Source organism: Pocillopora damicornis, chromosome 3 (genome assembly GCF_964200805.1).
Source record: "Pocillopora damicornis chromosome 3, jaPocDami1.2, whole genome shotgun sequence".
Classification (NCBI taxonomy): Eukaryota; Metazoa; Cnidaria; class Anthozoa; order Scleractinia; family Pocilloporidae; genus Pocillopora; species Pocillopora damicornis.
In genome coordinates, this window is record NC_142672.1 from 27111054 (window position 1) to 27126207 (window position 15154).

At 41.0% G+C, this 15154-nt stretch overlaps 1 protein-coding gene across 17 annotated transcripts in view; it reads right to left on the reverse strand.

The window, feature by feature from the left end:
* Positions 1–15154, reverse strand: part of LOC113685872 (uncharacterized) — a 100191-nt gene that overhangs the window by 55530 nt on the left and 29507 nt on the right. For all 17 annotated transcript variants that reach the window (XM_089199377.1, XM_089199369.1, XM_089199370.1 and 14 more), the window contains exons 41-67: positions 14822–15034; positions 14463–14666; positions 14079–14285; positions 13487–13699; positions 12983–13329; positions 12337–12586; positions 12045–12257; positions 11768–11953; positions 11304–11516; positions 10733–10954; positions 10109–10318; positions 9278–9475; positions 8789–9007; positions 8430–8690; positions 7901–8116; positions 7545–7715; positions 6659–6871; positions 6162–6386; positions 5568–5792; positions 5188–5403; positions 4642–4866; positions 4289–4501; positions 2506–2742; positions 1790–1999; positions 1281–1496; positions 952–1167; positions 253–462 (exon numbers count right to left, since the gene is read on the reverse strand). In XM_089199377.1, coding sequence (XP_089055503.1) covers positions 253–462; positions 952–1167; positions 1281–1496; positions 1790–1999; positions 2506–2742; positions 4289–4501; positions 4642–4866; positions 5188–5403; positions 5568–5792; positions 6162–6386; positions 6659–6871; positions 7545–7715; positions 7901–8116; positions 8430–8690; positions 8789–9007; positions 9278–9475; positions 10109–10318; positions 10733–10954; positions 11304–11516; positions 11768–11953; positions 12045–12257; positions 12337–12586; positions 12983–13329; positions 13487–13699; positions 14079–14285; positions 14463–14666; positions 14822–15034 — 5949 coding nt within the window. The remainder of the gene's footprint in view (positions 1–252; positions 463–951; positions 1168–1280; positions 1497–1789; positions 2000–2505; positions 2743–4288; positions 4502–4641; positions 4867–5187; positions 5404–5567; positions 5793–6161; positions 6387–6658; positions 6872–7544; positions 7716–7900; positions 8117–8429; positions 8691–8788; positions 9008–9277; positions 9476–10108; positions 10319–10732; positions 10955–11303; positions 11517–11767; positions 11954–12044; positions 12258–12336; positions 12587–12982; positions 13330–13486; positions 13700–14078; positions 14286–14462; positions 14667–14821; positions 15035–15154) is intronic.

The window sequence follows — 15154 nt, forward strand, 5'->3', positions numbered from 1 at the left end:
TTTCTTTTTCTCAAGCAGTATGAACATTATGGAAAAGATTAGTACGGAAATGTTGAACGTGTTATTGGGCCACCTTACGTGCTCTTAAATGCACATCACACTCGACTTAACTTGAAGTTATGTTTTTACTTTCATACGCCCGTATTGCTGTTCACATCCATATTGATACCGCAATTTTTCTAGAACGAAGATTTCATCTTAATATTAAAATAAATTTTCATGTCTTTCCAACACGGCCTCGAGATTACTCACTGATATTGCCACAGTCTGGTTGCCCTTTGATCCTCGTTCCCCAGAGTTCATTTCCTCTGCGATCGACACACCAACAGTATCCAGTCGACTTTTGGCACTGTACCCTTCTGAAACTGCCATCCTTATTGCATTCAGGAGAGAAAACGATGGCGAAATCTGCTGACCATACACTTGCTTGAACTTGATCTTTAATACAATTGCCCACGTCACCTGAAAGAGGTTAGTTACAGTCGATCACAGTGTGAATTATAATTAATTGAAGGATGATGAATTTTTTTTGGACAAATTTTTATCAGATACATGTCGGAAACGTTTATTATCTTCAATATGGTGAGTCCCTAAAAAAACTTTCAGACGTGCTAAATCAAAATGCTAACGACCTGGCGAAAACAAGCTTATTAGAGCCATGTGTACCAATGTTCATAACTAGAATCTACAATACTAAGCGACTACGAAAAAGCGACTCCTTCTAGAAGCAATGTGAGTCTATTGCATGTAGCCTCCAGGAGTTTTCAGGTTTCCAACACGGTTTTCTGGCATCAAGATGTACTCCTGGTTGAAAAGGGTATGGTGATGTGGTAAACTGTCTCACACCAAAATACATTTTGCGCCATGTTCAGGGCGCCTACCACTACCTCTTGATAAAGAGTCCAGCTCTAACCCCAAGGCCACCGTTTGTGAAGCAGGTTCGTTGCTTACCTGGTAAATTGGAGCAGTCAGGTTTCCCACGAACTTTCGTATCAGTATAAGCATGACCCTCGCTGTCACTGCACCAACAATACCCAGACGAGGGGTTACACTGGATTTGTTCATATTTTCCGTCAGTAGTGCATTCAGGGATGAACAGTCCAGGGACAACAACATCATGCCAGCCCAGGGCAAACTGACGTTCACGCAGACATCTAGGTAGTTGGCCTATCAAATACAAAGTTAATAAAGAAAATGAAAAATTAGACTTATGTAGCAAAACCATACAGATATCGAGCCTATCAAATAGGTAAATGAAGGGATCGTAATTGAGGACTTACCATCTTTGAGGCAGTGAGGCGGACTTCCTCTCTTCCGTGTTCCTCTTATTTCTTTCCCGTTTCTTTCTACGCACCAGCAATAGCCAGTTGAACCGCTGCATTGCAGTCTTTTGTATTCTCCTAACCGCGTACATTCGGGTATGAAGCGACCAGGAGGAGGTATTCTATCTAAGCCAAAGGCGTCGTAACGCTCCTTAAAACAAGGCGTCAAACCAGCTGAAAAAATGAAGGGCATCAATTGGAATTCCAGAACATATTCGATAAAAGTAAGTTTTTTTTCTTATACAGCTTATGGATAAAAATCTATCATTCACAAGCCCATCACACCAAGAGAATGCTTTTAGGAACATGTACATTCTAATGATTGTATTTGTAAGGAGGTTAAGGCACGTTTTCCATCTCCCTGTATGAAAGCTAATTTTGTTACTGTGCATAGGCACTGGGATGAAAAGCGTGGGAATTTAAGATAGAGAACAGTGTAGCATTTTATTTGATATCTAGTAGCTTACCGGTATGATCACAAAGAGGCCTTCCCTTTCCTCTTGTTCCACGCCACTCATTTCCGTTCTGGTCAACACACCAACAGTAGCCAGTCGAAGGATGGCACTGGACATTTTCGTACGAATTGTCCTTTGAGCACGTTGGCACATAATGACCAAATGAACTAACACTGTGTAAGATATCCATTCTTTTCCTCTGGCACAGGGTTAACTTAGAATCTACATTAGAGTTAGAAATTAATAATCATATAGCTCTGAAAATAGTCAGGTAAACAAATGGTTCAACAACCAGTTCCTGAAAATCCTATTCCAGCAGGTGCAGGGCGGTTAGATATTGGAGGCCTCTAAGAGCAGAACGGATGATTTTAGTCGTAGAGAGCTGATTAATATCTCTACAAGAAGTCATTTGGTGCCAGTGATCACTGATAGGTTTCACTTGACATTTCAAAACGTCATGATATGCATTACTCTGACTTTAAGTCGTAAATAGTTGGACGTGTAAGACGATAGCTGCAGATTACGAATGAACAATACTGTCTTCTGATGAGCAGTCGCTGTTTCTCTCGATAAGAGACAAAACAGCACTTGCAACACATTGGCCGCCTTTTTCACATAATAACAAAAGATTTATTCCTTTTTTGACATTGATTTAGTAGTGTGCACTTGCAGTTTTGTTTTGCTTCAAGTTCCAAACCATCCAATTCGTAGGTGGACATTGTACTCACCGACGTCGCTACAATCAGGCGTTCCACTAGTTTGTCTCGTGCCATGGAGCTCGTTACCAAACCGATCCACACACCAGCATTGATTTAGGGCGACGTGACATTGTACTGGATCATAGCTTCCGTCATCTTTGCACTTGGGTATGTAGTTGCCATTTGAAGGAGTGACATCTAGTGTCAGTGATCGTGCTCTGTCCAAGAGACAGCGAGTTGGTTTTTTTGCTCCTCCATAGTCTAACTCTGTTGACCAAACAAAACCGAAATACAGATCAATTGTAAGGTCTCTGATAACGTCTCCCTTGCATTTATTACTTTAGAACTGAAAGAAATTTCACTGTCGACGAACACCTAACCAATCAATTACTGTTTAGGTTAGTTGCTTTAGCCCTTCCCCTAACTAAAAGCACCTCTTGGAGCCAGCTCATTCATGTTATGGTTTAAGTTTGTATCGATTTCTTGGACTTGTTGAATATGGGTACAGTTGAATTCGGTTTATGTGAACTTTCAGGACTTCTGGAACAAATTTTCTTTTATTTTCGGGTAGTTGTGGGACAAGAAAACTTGTGCGTTCGTCGTGATGAGAATTGGAAAAAAGGTTGTGTGGGCTGGAGGTCGGATGGGCATAATCAGGCATCAAATATTGCTCTAGCAGCAAAATATTGGTAACCCTCATCTTTTACGATCATTTGCACTATTGTGAAATATTCCTTTTCTTCTGTTTTTAGTAAAGCGGCCATAGCACATGGGAGAACCAACGCATGCACAGACAAAGGTAACCACTGGACACGGCCGGCCTCAGGCCACCAACAGCTACCATGTTGCTACAACGCTAAAGAACGCACACAAACGCTAGGCAAACGCTACAAAAGTGCTAATACGCTAACAATACGTTAGCCAAACGCAGCAGACCAGATTTGCTCCTAATCGTTAACTATGTTGAATTCCATTTAACAATATCTATATCAAGGCTTGAAATTATATTAAGAACGATTGTTATCATGAAACGGGCAAGAAATACTCCACAATAGAGCAAATAATCGTGAAAGGTGATCGCGGAAAAGCGATTGCACGACGCGCGATAAGTTGTAAGATGACATGTTATCACGTATCAGAAGAAAAAACAGTATAAATTCTCAGTCTGCATTTTGTATCTAGTGTGCAGTCTGCACTTTGTACCTAGTCTGCATTTTGTACCCGGTCAGAAGTCTGCAGTCTGCATTTTGTACTGACCGGATTGGTATTGCTGTTTTTGTCCGAGCGAGCCTCAAGTCCGGACCGAAATATACCGAGCTCGAAAAAAAAATTCTAGTGAGACTGTCTTGGCCGCTATGATTGATATGTGGACTGCATGTTGAGAAGCTCACGAGGAAAAGCACAATGATAGAGCAATGATTACTTTACACCAACTGAAGACGAACGCAAATGCGCGGCTTACTAATATGGCTACCTCTTTGCTCTTTCGCGTGGTCACAGCGTGTATTGAAATGAACCCGCTGCGGGTCCCTTAGGTGTGAACATTTCGGCTTCTCGATTCAAGTTGCATTTTCAGAAGTTCGAAAACGTGATTTTAGCATGCGAGACTACTTCCGTTCACGGTCCACAATGCAACTTCTGTCCGCGGAAAACAACTTCTGTCCACGGTCGACAACATCCGTCAACATCTGCTCCAACACGATACCTCATTCATTGCTTTCAGTATGAATGAGCTAAAAATAAACAAACGAACACAAAATAGGAAAACACTTCCGACAGAACAAAAAATCTCCTGACCAAAGGAGTTCTTTACCTGAGCAATCGGCCGGCTTCCCTTTTTCAGCTCGTGTTCCAGGTATTTCTATCCCATTTTCGTTGACGCACCAGCACGGGCCTTCTGATCGCAAGCATTGGACTGGCTTGTAGGCTCCTTCTGAACCGCAATCTGGCACAAAGACGCCATCCTTTGGTTTGTTGTCCCATCCCAGGGCAAGCCGGCGTTGTTTCTGACACATAGTGGGTATCACTGAAATAGGGAAAAGATGTCAGTTTTCCTTAACAAAAAGATTCAGCAGGTTCTCTATGAGGTCCTGGATTTAGCCGATATCTAGGTTGTAACTAGTGATAAGGGGCAGAGAAAACGAGTCTTGGTTAAACTTTCCTTACCTGTATCGGGATCACAGTATGCCTTGCCTAAGACACGTGAACCAATTATCTCTTTTCCATCATTATCCACACACCAACATGTTTCTTTACTCGCCCCAGTTTTTAAACATTGCATCTTCTCGTACGATCCATCAGTCTTACAGCGCGGCTTAAAGCGTTCCTTGATCACCGCTTTGGTGTAACCAAGAGCCCTCCTCAGTTCCCTTAGGCATGGGGACAGATTAGCTGATAACAAATGAAAGTTGTTATAGAAGATGTATTTGTTCATCGTCGTCATCACGATAACTGAACGTTTGATAGTTTTTCCCACTGTATAGAATCACTAACAACTTCAGAGTTGCCTCAACTTTAGATCGCGATCGACATTTAGTATTCTGCACTTCTAGTCGTCTTGAAGAGAGGATTAATAGAAAATCGCGAAATACCGCGATACATTTCAATCCTTTATCTTAAGAACAATATTATTAACTGAAACTTATTCATCAAAGTGTGAAAGAATTCGTGATTCGGATAGGTTATATGAACAACGTAAATGACCCATCCTACCTGGCGCATCGCAATATTGTTTGTTACCCCTGACACGAGTTCCTGGTTCCTCGTTGCCCATTTTGTCAACACACCAGCATTCTCCAATAGAGGCGTCACACTGCATTCTTTCATATCCACCGGAGGGATTGCAAACAAGGGTAAAGTCTTTCCCATTTCCATTTTGACTCTTAAGTGCTTCTACCAACTGTTGTTCTTTAACACATTTAGTTGGCCCTATGCAAGATATTGGCGAGGTCGTATTTCAGTTATAGACATATAAATTACCAAAGAATAGCTTGATGAACCAAAGATATTTAGCCTACAAGCTTCATAAACGCAGTGGCAAATGTTTTTCTTTTCCAAAATATACTTTACTGTGACGCCAAACATACACCTACCCTTCTTATCGCAGCTGGGACGTCCTCTTGTACTGGTTGTCCAAATCATAAATCCATCTTTGGTGACGCACCAACAGTATCCCGTACTTCCAGAGCATTGGATTGACCTAAAGCTGCCATCTTGTTCACAGTCAGGAATAAACATACCAGGTGGTACTGGAAAACCAGGTAAATCAAGTATACGGCTTCTCCATCTCTGACAAGTTGTTATGTTAGCTGAGTAGACTAAAAACCAATAATTAAGTTAATTAAGAGGTTTAAACGGACCAAGGAACATGACAAAACAAAAACAAAACATTTAGGATGATGCATTGTTCTAACAGTTTCCATGTCTTAGACTTTTTTAATTTGGATAATGATGGTAAGTCAGTAAGCAAGTCAGTAAAGAAGTCAGTAAGTGCTGAAAATGAAAGGTTGCGCAGAGTTGGGCCATGGGACATCAGAATTAAGATTTAAACATTTAGGATAAAGCGCAGTTTCCATGTCTGAATTTAATTTGGATAAGGATGGTAAGTCAGTACGTGCAGAACACACAAGATTGTACAGATGGTCTTAGTGAGGCTACTTTTCAGCACATTATTATGTGAATTATACCTGGTGTCTTGGTGCAGTCGGGGGTCTGTGGATTGATCCCCAAGCTCAAACGCAGTGTTCCCGGGAGCTCATATCCATGAGTGTCTACGCACCAACAGTGGGTGGCATTACACTGAACAGGCTCATAGCGCCCATCATCGCTACATACTGGTTGATAGGATCCTGTCACTTGGCCTTTCCAGCCCAGGTACCTTTGACGTTCTCTCTGACATGGGGACCTAGTGACTGTTAAGTTGGTTGAGTATTAACGTGAACATAGGTACTGGAAGATAATGAAATCCTAAGTACTACCATTTCAGTTTATCCAGACATTCGACAGATTTTAAACTCCAAGTTACTTGATTGCAGCATTTACAAACAATCCTTCACTATGCTGAGAAAAAAGGATATAAGTACCTTGCCCACAAGCGAAAACATAAGTTGGTTGTTAAGTAGCGAGGAGTTAAGAGGGATATTGCATGTCAGAGGACACGAGTTGCGCAAAGCGAGAAACTTACCTGAAGGCCTACAAATGGCCCGTCCTCTAACACGGGTTCTTGGAATCTCATTCCCTTCAGCATCCACGCACCAGCAGAACCCTGATGCCTCTTGACATTGTGAAGCTTTAAAGTTTCCGCTTGTATCGCACTCTGGCACAAAAACACCAAGAGCTGGTTTTCCATTCCATCCCAAACTCCGTTGCCGTTCCTTTTGGCATTTTGTTAATCCAGCTTTGGGATAGAACAAGAAGAGGGAAAAAGCCCCCCACAAAAAAGAAGAACATATTTTGTAGTTAATAAATCATCAGCAATTAATTTCTAGAAGATATAAAATAGCCTCGCGTTGATAAGTTTTATCTTCGACGGGAAGGAAAACGAGAAGATATATTCATATCTAATGGTGAATTAATGTAATGTTTTGTTCGTTGTAAAAAAATCATTTTAGATACTTAAATAGAATATTCAAATCAATGTTGATTTTAAAACACTAAATGCAGTAATTACCTACGCGTAGACTCAGCTGGAGTAAATGCTCTTTCTCCTTTTGGCAAATAATTGCTCTTAGCAATATTTTTCTCGCTTGCCATAATAAATTTGTATCAAATGCAGCGATGTTGTGAGATAATAAGCTACCACATTCTTCTAACAATGGAGGATATTTCATAGCCGCGTAGGGATACGAAATTTCCCCTCTCGTGTTGAAAAATTTTGTATCTCCGTGCGGCCATGTAATATTCTTTTCATCATACAAACGCCAATGAAATACTACATAATTTCACTTCAATAATTTTTTTAAGTAACCACAGCAACAGCGATCTTTTCACGTGTAAAGATAACATGTAATCTTTACTGTATATGTAATAAAACATCATATTTTATCTGTAACATGAATAAGTATAGGCACCTGTCACATCACATTTGAGAAGTTCTTTTTTGTCTACAGTTCTTGTCCTGGGTATTTCTCTTCCCAGTCGGTCTACACACCAGCAAGTGATGTTATCACACTGTCTTGGGGCGTAAGCACCGTCTTTGTCGCAAGCTGGTTTCCCATCTTTTTGACAATTTGTCTCTCCGGCTAGGAAAAAGTGAGAATATAAGGAAATATTAACTTTCGAGGGAACTCTCGAATCAAAATTAGGCAAGGGAAAATGGCTGTCGATATTCTTTTAGCTCCTTTGGAGAAGCAATTGCCAAAAAAAAAAAACAGTATGACAGAAAAAAGACTTTGTGAAGAAGTATTTAAGCCGATTTTATACCCACCTTGAGATGTGCATGTACGCCTTCCATCAGCTCTTGTTCCCACAAGCTCATTTCCCTTTTTGTCTACACACCAGCACTGACCTTTGGATTTGTCACACTGTTCAGGAACATAACTACCATCTGGGCGACAATCCGGTGAAAAAACTGCAGCAGATTTTCCATTTATTTTCCAGCCACGAGCACGGAGACTGTCCATCTCACAAGGAGTCATATTTGCTAAAAAATATAACACAAAGTCACACTAGCTGATAAGGTGTGCTTTTTGGGTCATTGAGAAATATTCCTGGTCCTATACGTGATGTCGTATTGGCTGGCGCTAACGTAACAGATACTTCAAGTGCTACATCAAAAGCTATGAAATTATGAAACGACTAATAAATGACATTGAAAAAATCAAATAGCTCCCTAACAAAAAAAACCGCGTTCAGCAATATTTATTACGTACTCACTAACTTTTACAGAAAAGAATTAGTGCTCTTTGGTTTGGGGACTTGAGCGCAGCATTACAGGTGCTAATATTATTCATTACCTTTACTGCAAGTTGGTTTCCCTCGCGTGCGCGTGCGAGGCATTTCTCTTCCCGCCTCATCCACACACCAGCAGTATCCCGTGGACGGATTACATTGTGCCGTTTCAAAACTACCGTCTGGTTTGCATTGCGGAACATAAACCCCGACAACGTACAAGGTAAGCGCACCCAATGCCTGCTTGCGAGCGCGTGCGCAAAGGGCTTTGCCAACTAACTGAGGAATTACTTTGAAATCTGGCACCGATGGTGGTGGTTTTGATCCTGAAAAAGACATCAAACAATTAATTCCTCTTCAGTTTATGGTGTTCACGAACAACTCAGAGTGAAGGAAATTTAAAGCAAAAAGAGCAGTTTCTCACCGTGTTTAACACAATCTTGCTGTCGAATGCCAACTGATCCTGCCAAAGTGTGGCCATAATAGTGCTCGACACAGAAACAAACGGAGTTAAAACGGTCACATTGAAGCGATTTGAAGTGTCCATCTTCGCTTCTACATTCTGGAACAAAGGCTCCAGCTGGAGTAAAACTGGAATAAGCAGTCAGCTGATGAAGATGATGTTGACAAATGGTCAGTTTTCCTGCAAGACACCATGAACGAAAAAAGTTTAAAAAGGTCCGAAATACATGCTAAATGACGTGGAAGAAGAATGTCAGTTTCAGTTTTGTAATTCCGAATACATTATTGTAACACTTTCCGCTGACTCATTGCTGATTCAGCGTCCGAGACACAAAGAGGGGAAATGCCTTTTACCCTAACGTGGAAATTCATTCAGGTAAAAATGATATTATTTTAAAGATTATGACAGGATCACAGACAGGCGAATGTACAGTATAACCCTGGAACCTACTTGGTACTTTGCAGTCGGGATGACCCCTCACTGTTGTCCCTGGAGCAGGATTTCCGTTTTTATCAGAGCACCAACAGTAGCCATATCTGTAATCACACTGTACTGACTTGTAGTCACCATCGTTATTACACTCAGGAATAAAGTGCGCAAAATATCCAGAATCTTGAACCTGATTTCCTGGACAAGCCGGTGCGGAGTCTATGGAAGACAAATCGTTTTGTAAATTTTACCATATCAAGGTGCCAACGCCTAATTTAACGAGTATCAGTGATTATAAGCGCAGAGTGCGTTGCACTGACAAACAGGTCCTAGCTGTTTGAAGGGTGGATCACACTGTCCACTGGATAAATGTCTATCCGGTGGATAGTGCAGCACGCTTTCTGAACTCTTATCCACTGAATAGCGATTTATCTGTTGGGTAACGTTATCCGCCCTGGTGTCTACTTTAAGCACAAAGAACGTTTACATACAAATTTGACTCTCTATGTTCGTGCATCCAACGCCCAATTGTGAAATATTTTTAATGGCCTTGTAGCCATGTTCAGTTGTTTTCAACGGCCACGTCATCAATAAAATAGTTTTCTCTTAGGCAACCGCAGTTTAAGAGGAAACCATTTTGATTTTCACTGGCTGATTGGAGTTGAATAACTCCCCAAAGGTCTGTCACCGCAAAGAAAATATACAAAATGCATTTGTATGGTATAGGCTAATGTTAATGTTAGCCAGTGATCGGGTAATTATAGGGAGACGCGCCAGGAATAATGGAGAATTCCATCTTATCCTGCTAAAGTCAATTATTGCTTCACTAGAGTAGCATATGAATATAATGACCTGGTTTTGGACACCTAATGGGACCCTTTGTTCTGCTTTGTGGAATCTCTGTTCCATCTTCATCAACACACCAACACTCGTCATCCTGTACGGTACATTGCACTTGGATATAGAGCCCCTCAGGGCTGCATCGGGGGAAATATTTGTTAGCAGCCGGAGGAGAGGTATAGAAATCCATCTGCTTCTTTTGACAAGGTGTGAGTACTTGTTCTGCAGAAGCCAAACATACATAGAATTAACATGAGTTAAGGAAAGTAGAGAGTACTCAACTAAATGGAAACTATCAATGAAAACCTCTGAACCATTAGCTTCATATGGTTAACAGAGACCGTTTCGAGTAAAAGTTTCCCAGCTCAGGAAAAAAATTGTACTCCACGCCTCGATATGTGGTGCAATAGAATAAATACAGAACATTGCTATTAAACGTTAGGTGCCCATTATGCTTTATCTAGCATTTATTGTCTCCTGCCTGGAGGAACGGAGAGACGAAAGTCAACAGGAGGAAGCCAAATTCCGCCTCTCCAACTGCAATCAGGAAAACTAGATTTTGGACCATCATAAGGGCAGTTACATGTTCTGTTTATATTAGAAATCACAATAGCTGTATATTACGATCTCTCTTACCACTATCAGGGCAATCGTCGCTTCTAAGAGGCATTTTAGCTGTTTGCAGTACAACACTGCCGCCTCTTTTGTTTCCGTCTTGATTAGTGCAGAAGCAATATGGGCCATAGCACTGGACATTATCAAAGGAACCGTCTGGTTTACATCGTGGAACATACCGACCCATGGATGGATATTTCCAGTACTCCTGATACTGTCGTTGACACAAGGTAAGATTCTTGCCTAGGAGTTCAAAAAAGGAGAAAATGTACGCTCTATCTTGTTTTGTTAAGAAATCATAGCAGTTATGGCTCGCTCGTTAAAATGTCTTTTCCACCACAAACAACGAGCCCTCCCCCCTCAGAACAAGCGAAGTTTCCTGAGGGGATTTGTTTGTTCTTACACCCGCGTGAGGAGAAGGCAGTTTCGAGATAATAGAAGGCGCCTTTCTCAACCCAAAAAATCTGGAAAGTGCCTTAAACATTTTCAATACTATATCCGACTCTTAGCATATAAGGCCAAGGTTTCCTCTCTATAATATAGACAAAATTGTATTTTTTATATTCTAGATTATTATTCGCTGTCTTCTTACCTTGAGTTTTACACAGAGGAGAACCTTTCCCAATATTTACTGCCGTTCCTCGAAGCTCGTTACCTCTCCTATCCACACAGTAGCAGACAGATCCACGGCATTGAACATCTTCATAACTCCCATCTGGTTTACAGCGAGGAATAAATGCCCCAACTAGCACAGTGCTGTTTGTTTGTCTTTGGTACTGGTGTTGGCACACTGTGAGTCGTTGATCTGGTGAGGTATTCGAATTTTTCATATTCATCTTTTCTTGACATCGAATAATTCTGGAATTCGCACTTTTCAGGAAATCAGTCATATATGAAAAAAAATAGCCTACCTATGTTTTTCCAAGCTCAAAAAATAACGTTTTTCGATATGCTCGGGTATTTTTTCGTATTCCAAAGACTTTTTGTATATTTGATTGAACTTGCACCTCGATTACTATGGGAATAAAAACTCATTGCATTTTTAACAAAAGGTACCTGACGTTGTGCAGTTCGGCTTAACAGGAAGCTCTGTTCTAGACTGTGCAATCTCATCTCCTCTCTCATTCACACAGAAACAGGCTGTTCCTTGGCATTGTACATCTTCGTAGGCTCCCTCTGGAGTACAGAGTGGTTTAAAACGGCCTTGCATGTATTCCTGTTGGCATCTCGTCAGGTCAGATCCTATTTAAAGAGGTGGAACAATTTTTCGTAAAATCATCACAATACCACGAATTGCCGTATGACTGAAATACAACCTCGCTGTAATACATACCCATTCCAGGACAGGTTACGATGTCTTGTGACCTGGTGCCGCGTAGTTCAACTCCAAGGCTGTCTACACACCAACACTCTCCTGTGCTATCAGAACACTGGACTTCTTCGTAGTTTCCATCCTTCTTACAACGTGGAACAAATTGATCTGAACTGTACGGGGTTTGGAGAGCCTTTTCAACATCTAATTGACACGGCGTTGGGGGTGTATCAACTGTATTAGGTAGAGAGGTAAAAACGTTCAGTAATGCTACTGTAGTTATGGTTTGGCTTTTAATAAAGATATCGTTTACCTGGGAATGTAACGGGTGGTCTCTTAAGGGCCGCATCTTTTACAGCTCTCTTTAGTAGATCCGTCGCATCTTGATCGAAAACATACTTTGGGTCCGTAGCAATGGACGTCAATTCGACTGGGTCAATCTTCTCTCCAATACCAACCGATATGATCTCTACGCCTTTGGTGATCAACCCCAAAACTGCATTTTTCAGGGAAATTTGCTCACCGTCCTTTGTTTGAAAACTTCCGACAAAGACCACTAGAACCTGAAGAAGCCATGCAAAATAGAGTTATAGGAAGTGAGAACCACTTTTTACGACTTTTTATTCCGTTAAATATTATTCAATATTACACAATGTCCCGTTGTATTCTTCATTAAGTTATGGACTCGAGGGGCTGAATTTTATTTTTACTAGTATATGTGTTTTAGTCCAAAAATGTAATTTTTGTCTGTGTATGCGAAATATTCAACCTCCAAAGAACTTCAGAGTTAGCTTTAGCACAGTCTTTCCACGAATGTAACATTTACCTTACTACTCCACTATTATGAAAGCACATTATTAAATCCAGGTGGCCTAATTTATTAATGCCTTTAGATTATGAACAACAGCTAATTAAAATTTTATAAACTCCCCATATTTTTGTGACATTGCCTTACTAACCTTTGAAACGTTAACACTTCCTCCTTTTGGGCTAAATAAATCGGAATCTACAATTTTCAGCCCTTGACCGAGTCTTGCGGCTCCTCCAGCACGAGGTGTTCTATCAAAGAGTTCTTTAACTGCCCGTGCAGTCCTATTTGGCCCATCAAGAGGGTCAGTGAAAGTGAAATAAACTCTACTGTTTTGACCGTATGTAGCGGCGCCAACATGTGCAAGTCCTTCGCTAATATTAAAAGTGTCGGCAATGTCTTTGGCTATGGCGATTTGGGCACTGAAATCTGCATCAGTGACTTGTCCAGAACCATCAAAAAGGAAGACAAGTTCCACGGGTACACTAGTGATTTCATCTACAAAAAAAGTTACAAACAACCACTTTTTGTGGTTAGTGACCATGGTACTTTCCTGTTTCAAAAAAGGGAACATTACAAAGTTTGGATCATGTCGAAACTTATTATAGGATGATAACTGCGGGAAAGATATGAAATATATGGCCAAATGGTGTACCTGGTTTGTCACATTTTGGATTTCCAGGCTGTCGAGTGCCAGTAACTTCCTTTCCATTTCCATCAACACACCAACAGAGTGGCCCACCACTTTGGCATTGCGTATGATTGTAGCTTCCATCAGGATTACATTGAGGAACATAGACACCTAGAGGGGCAATGCCTGTGGGTCCAAGCACCTGCTGTCTATGTGCTTGGCATGGCGTGTACCAAGCTGCAGAAAAAAAAAAAAAAAATGCATAGAACCTTATCTTTTCATGTCGCGTCTTAACTCTGGTTTTACTTTCCATTCTCGTTACCAACATCAAAAAAAAAAAAAAAAACGGGAAGGGGGAGGGGGGGGGGATATGTAAGATTGACAGGGTTGCAGCTTTTGTTTCGAATGCGGCTTTAACCAGTTATTATGGTAGTAATTGACATGGACCCACCCAAGAATGGCAGGTGGATACTACCCTGCCTGGCGTTGTCTCGTTGTCACTTTTTTTTCTGAAAATGTAACTTCTCCTCGTCTAACTTAATTTGACCTCCAAGATCCAGGTATCTTAGCAAACGACATGTTTTCTCTTGAAACACCATCGCAACCAAAGGCTTACCTGTTAAGGCACAATTTGGTATTTTCTTGCTCTGTGTCTCAGTGTACTCAAGTCCATTTAAATTAACACACCAACAGTTTCCATTCTGGGCGTTGCATTGCACGTCTTGGAAACCTCCATCTGGACGGCAGTAAGGAACATGATTCCAAAGTGCTAAACCTCCTCCAGATGCCTTTTTAATACGATCCTGACACGCCGACAAAGGTGCTAGATAAAGAAAACAACGCAAAAGTTACTTGTTATCTACGAGATGCATTATTATTTTTTTAGCAAATGTTTATTTTTACAACTTGTTTACACTATATTAGAAAGGGGGCAAAAGACGCTAGCTGATTTCCCTGCTTGAATGGTCGGTCTGTTGCGATACTTCCTAAACGACTGTACCTGTTGCAGCGCATTTAACTACTCCTAGGCTTCTCGTTCCAAGAATCTCCTCTCCTTTTCCATCCACACACCAACACTCTTCTGATGACTTGTCACATTGTACATCGCTGTAAGATCCGTCAGGCTTGCACATGACTTGAGATGATAGAGATGAAGACAACTGAGCCTCAGCTTGCTTTTTCTGGCATTCGGAAAGTGATTTAACTACAAAGCAAAATATAGGATTAGTTCAGTTATTTATGGCGATTATATTCCTCTGTCGATATGCTACGCCATATCACTACCTTAACACGCTTTCTTGTATTGGAGGAAAGTGAAATTGACCGTTGAAATGTATGAATGTTAAAAGAGACATGTACCTGGATCATCATCACAATTTGGAAGTCCATCTCTCAATGAATTGACACTGGTGCCCCTTATTTGATTTCCAGTTTCGTCAACACAGTAACATGTACTAAGGAAACACTGAACCTTTCTGTAACTACCATCTGAGTCACACGAGGGAACAGCACGGCCAGGCACAGGATTCCTCCAGCTGTCTCGTTGTTGTCGCTGACAAGGAGTGAGGAGATCTATTAAAATGGAAAAAATATATTACTTATGAAAAAATGATCGTGATGTCAGATAGTACGGCACGGAAAAAGCGGGAAAAAGTTTGCTGATGACAGTGACTAATCCCTTGAAAACCTTTT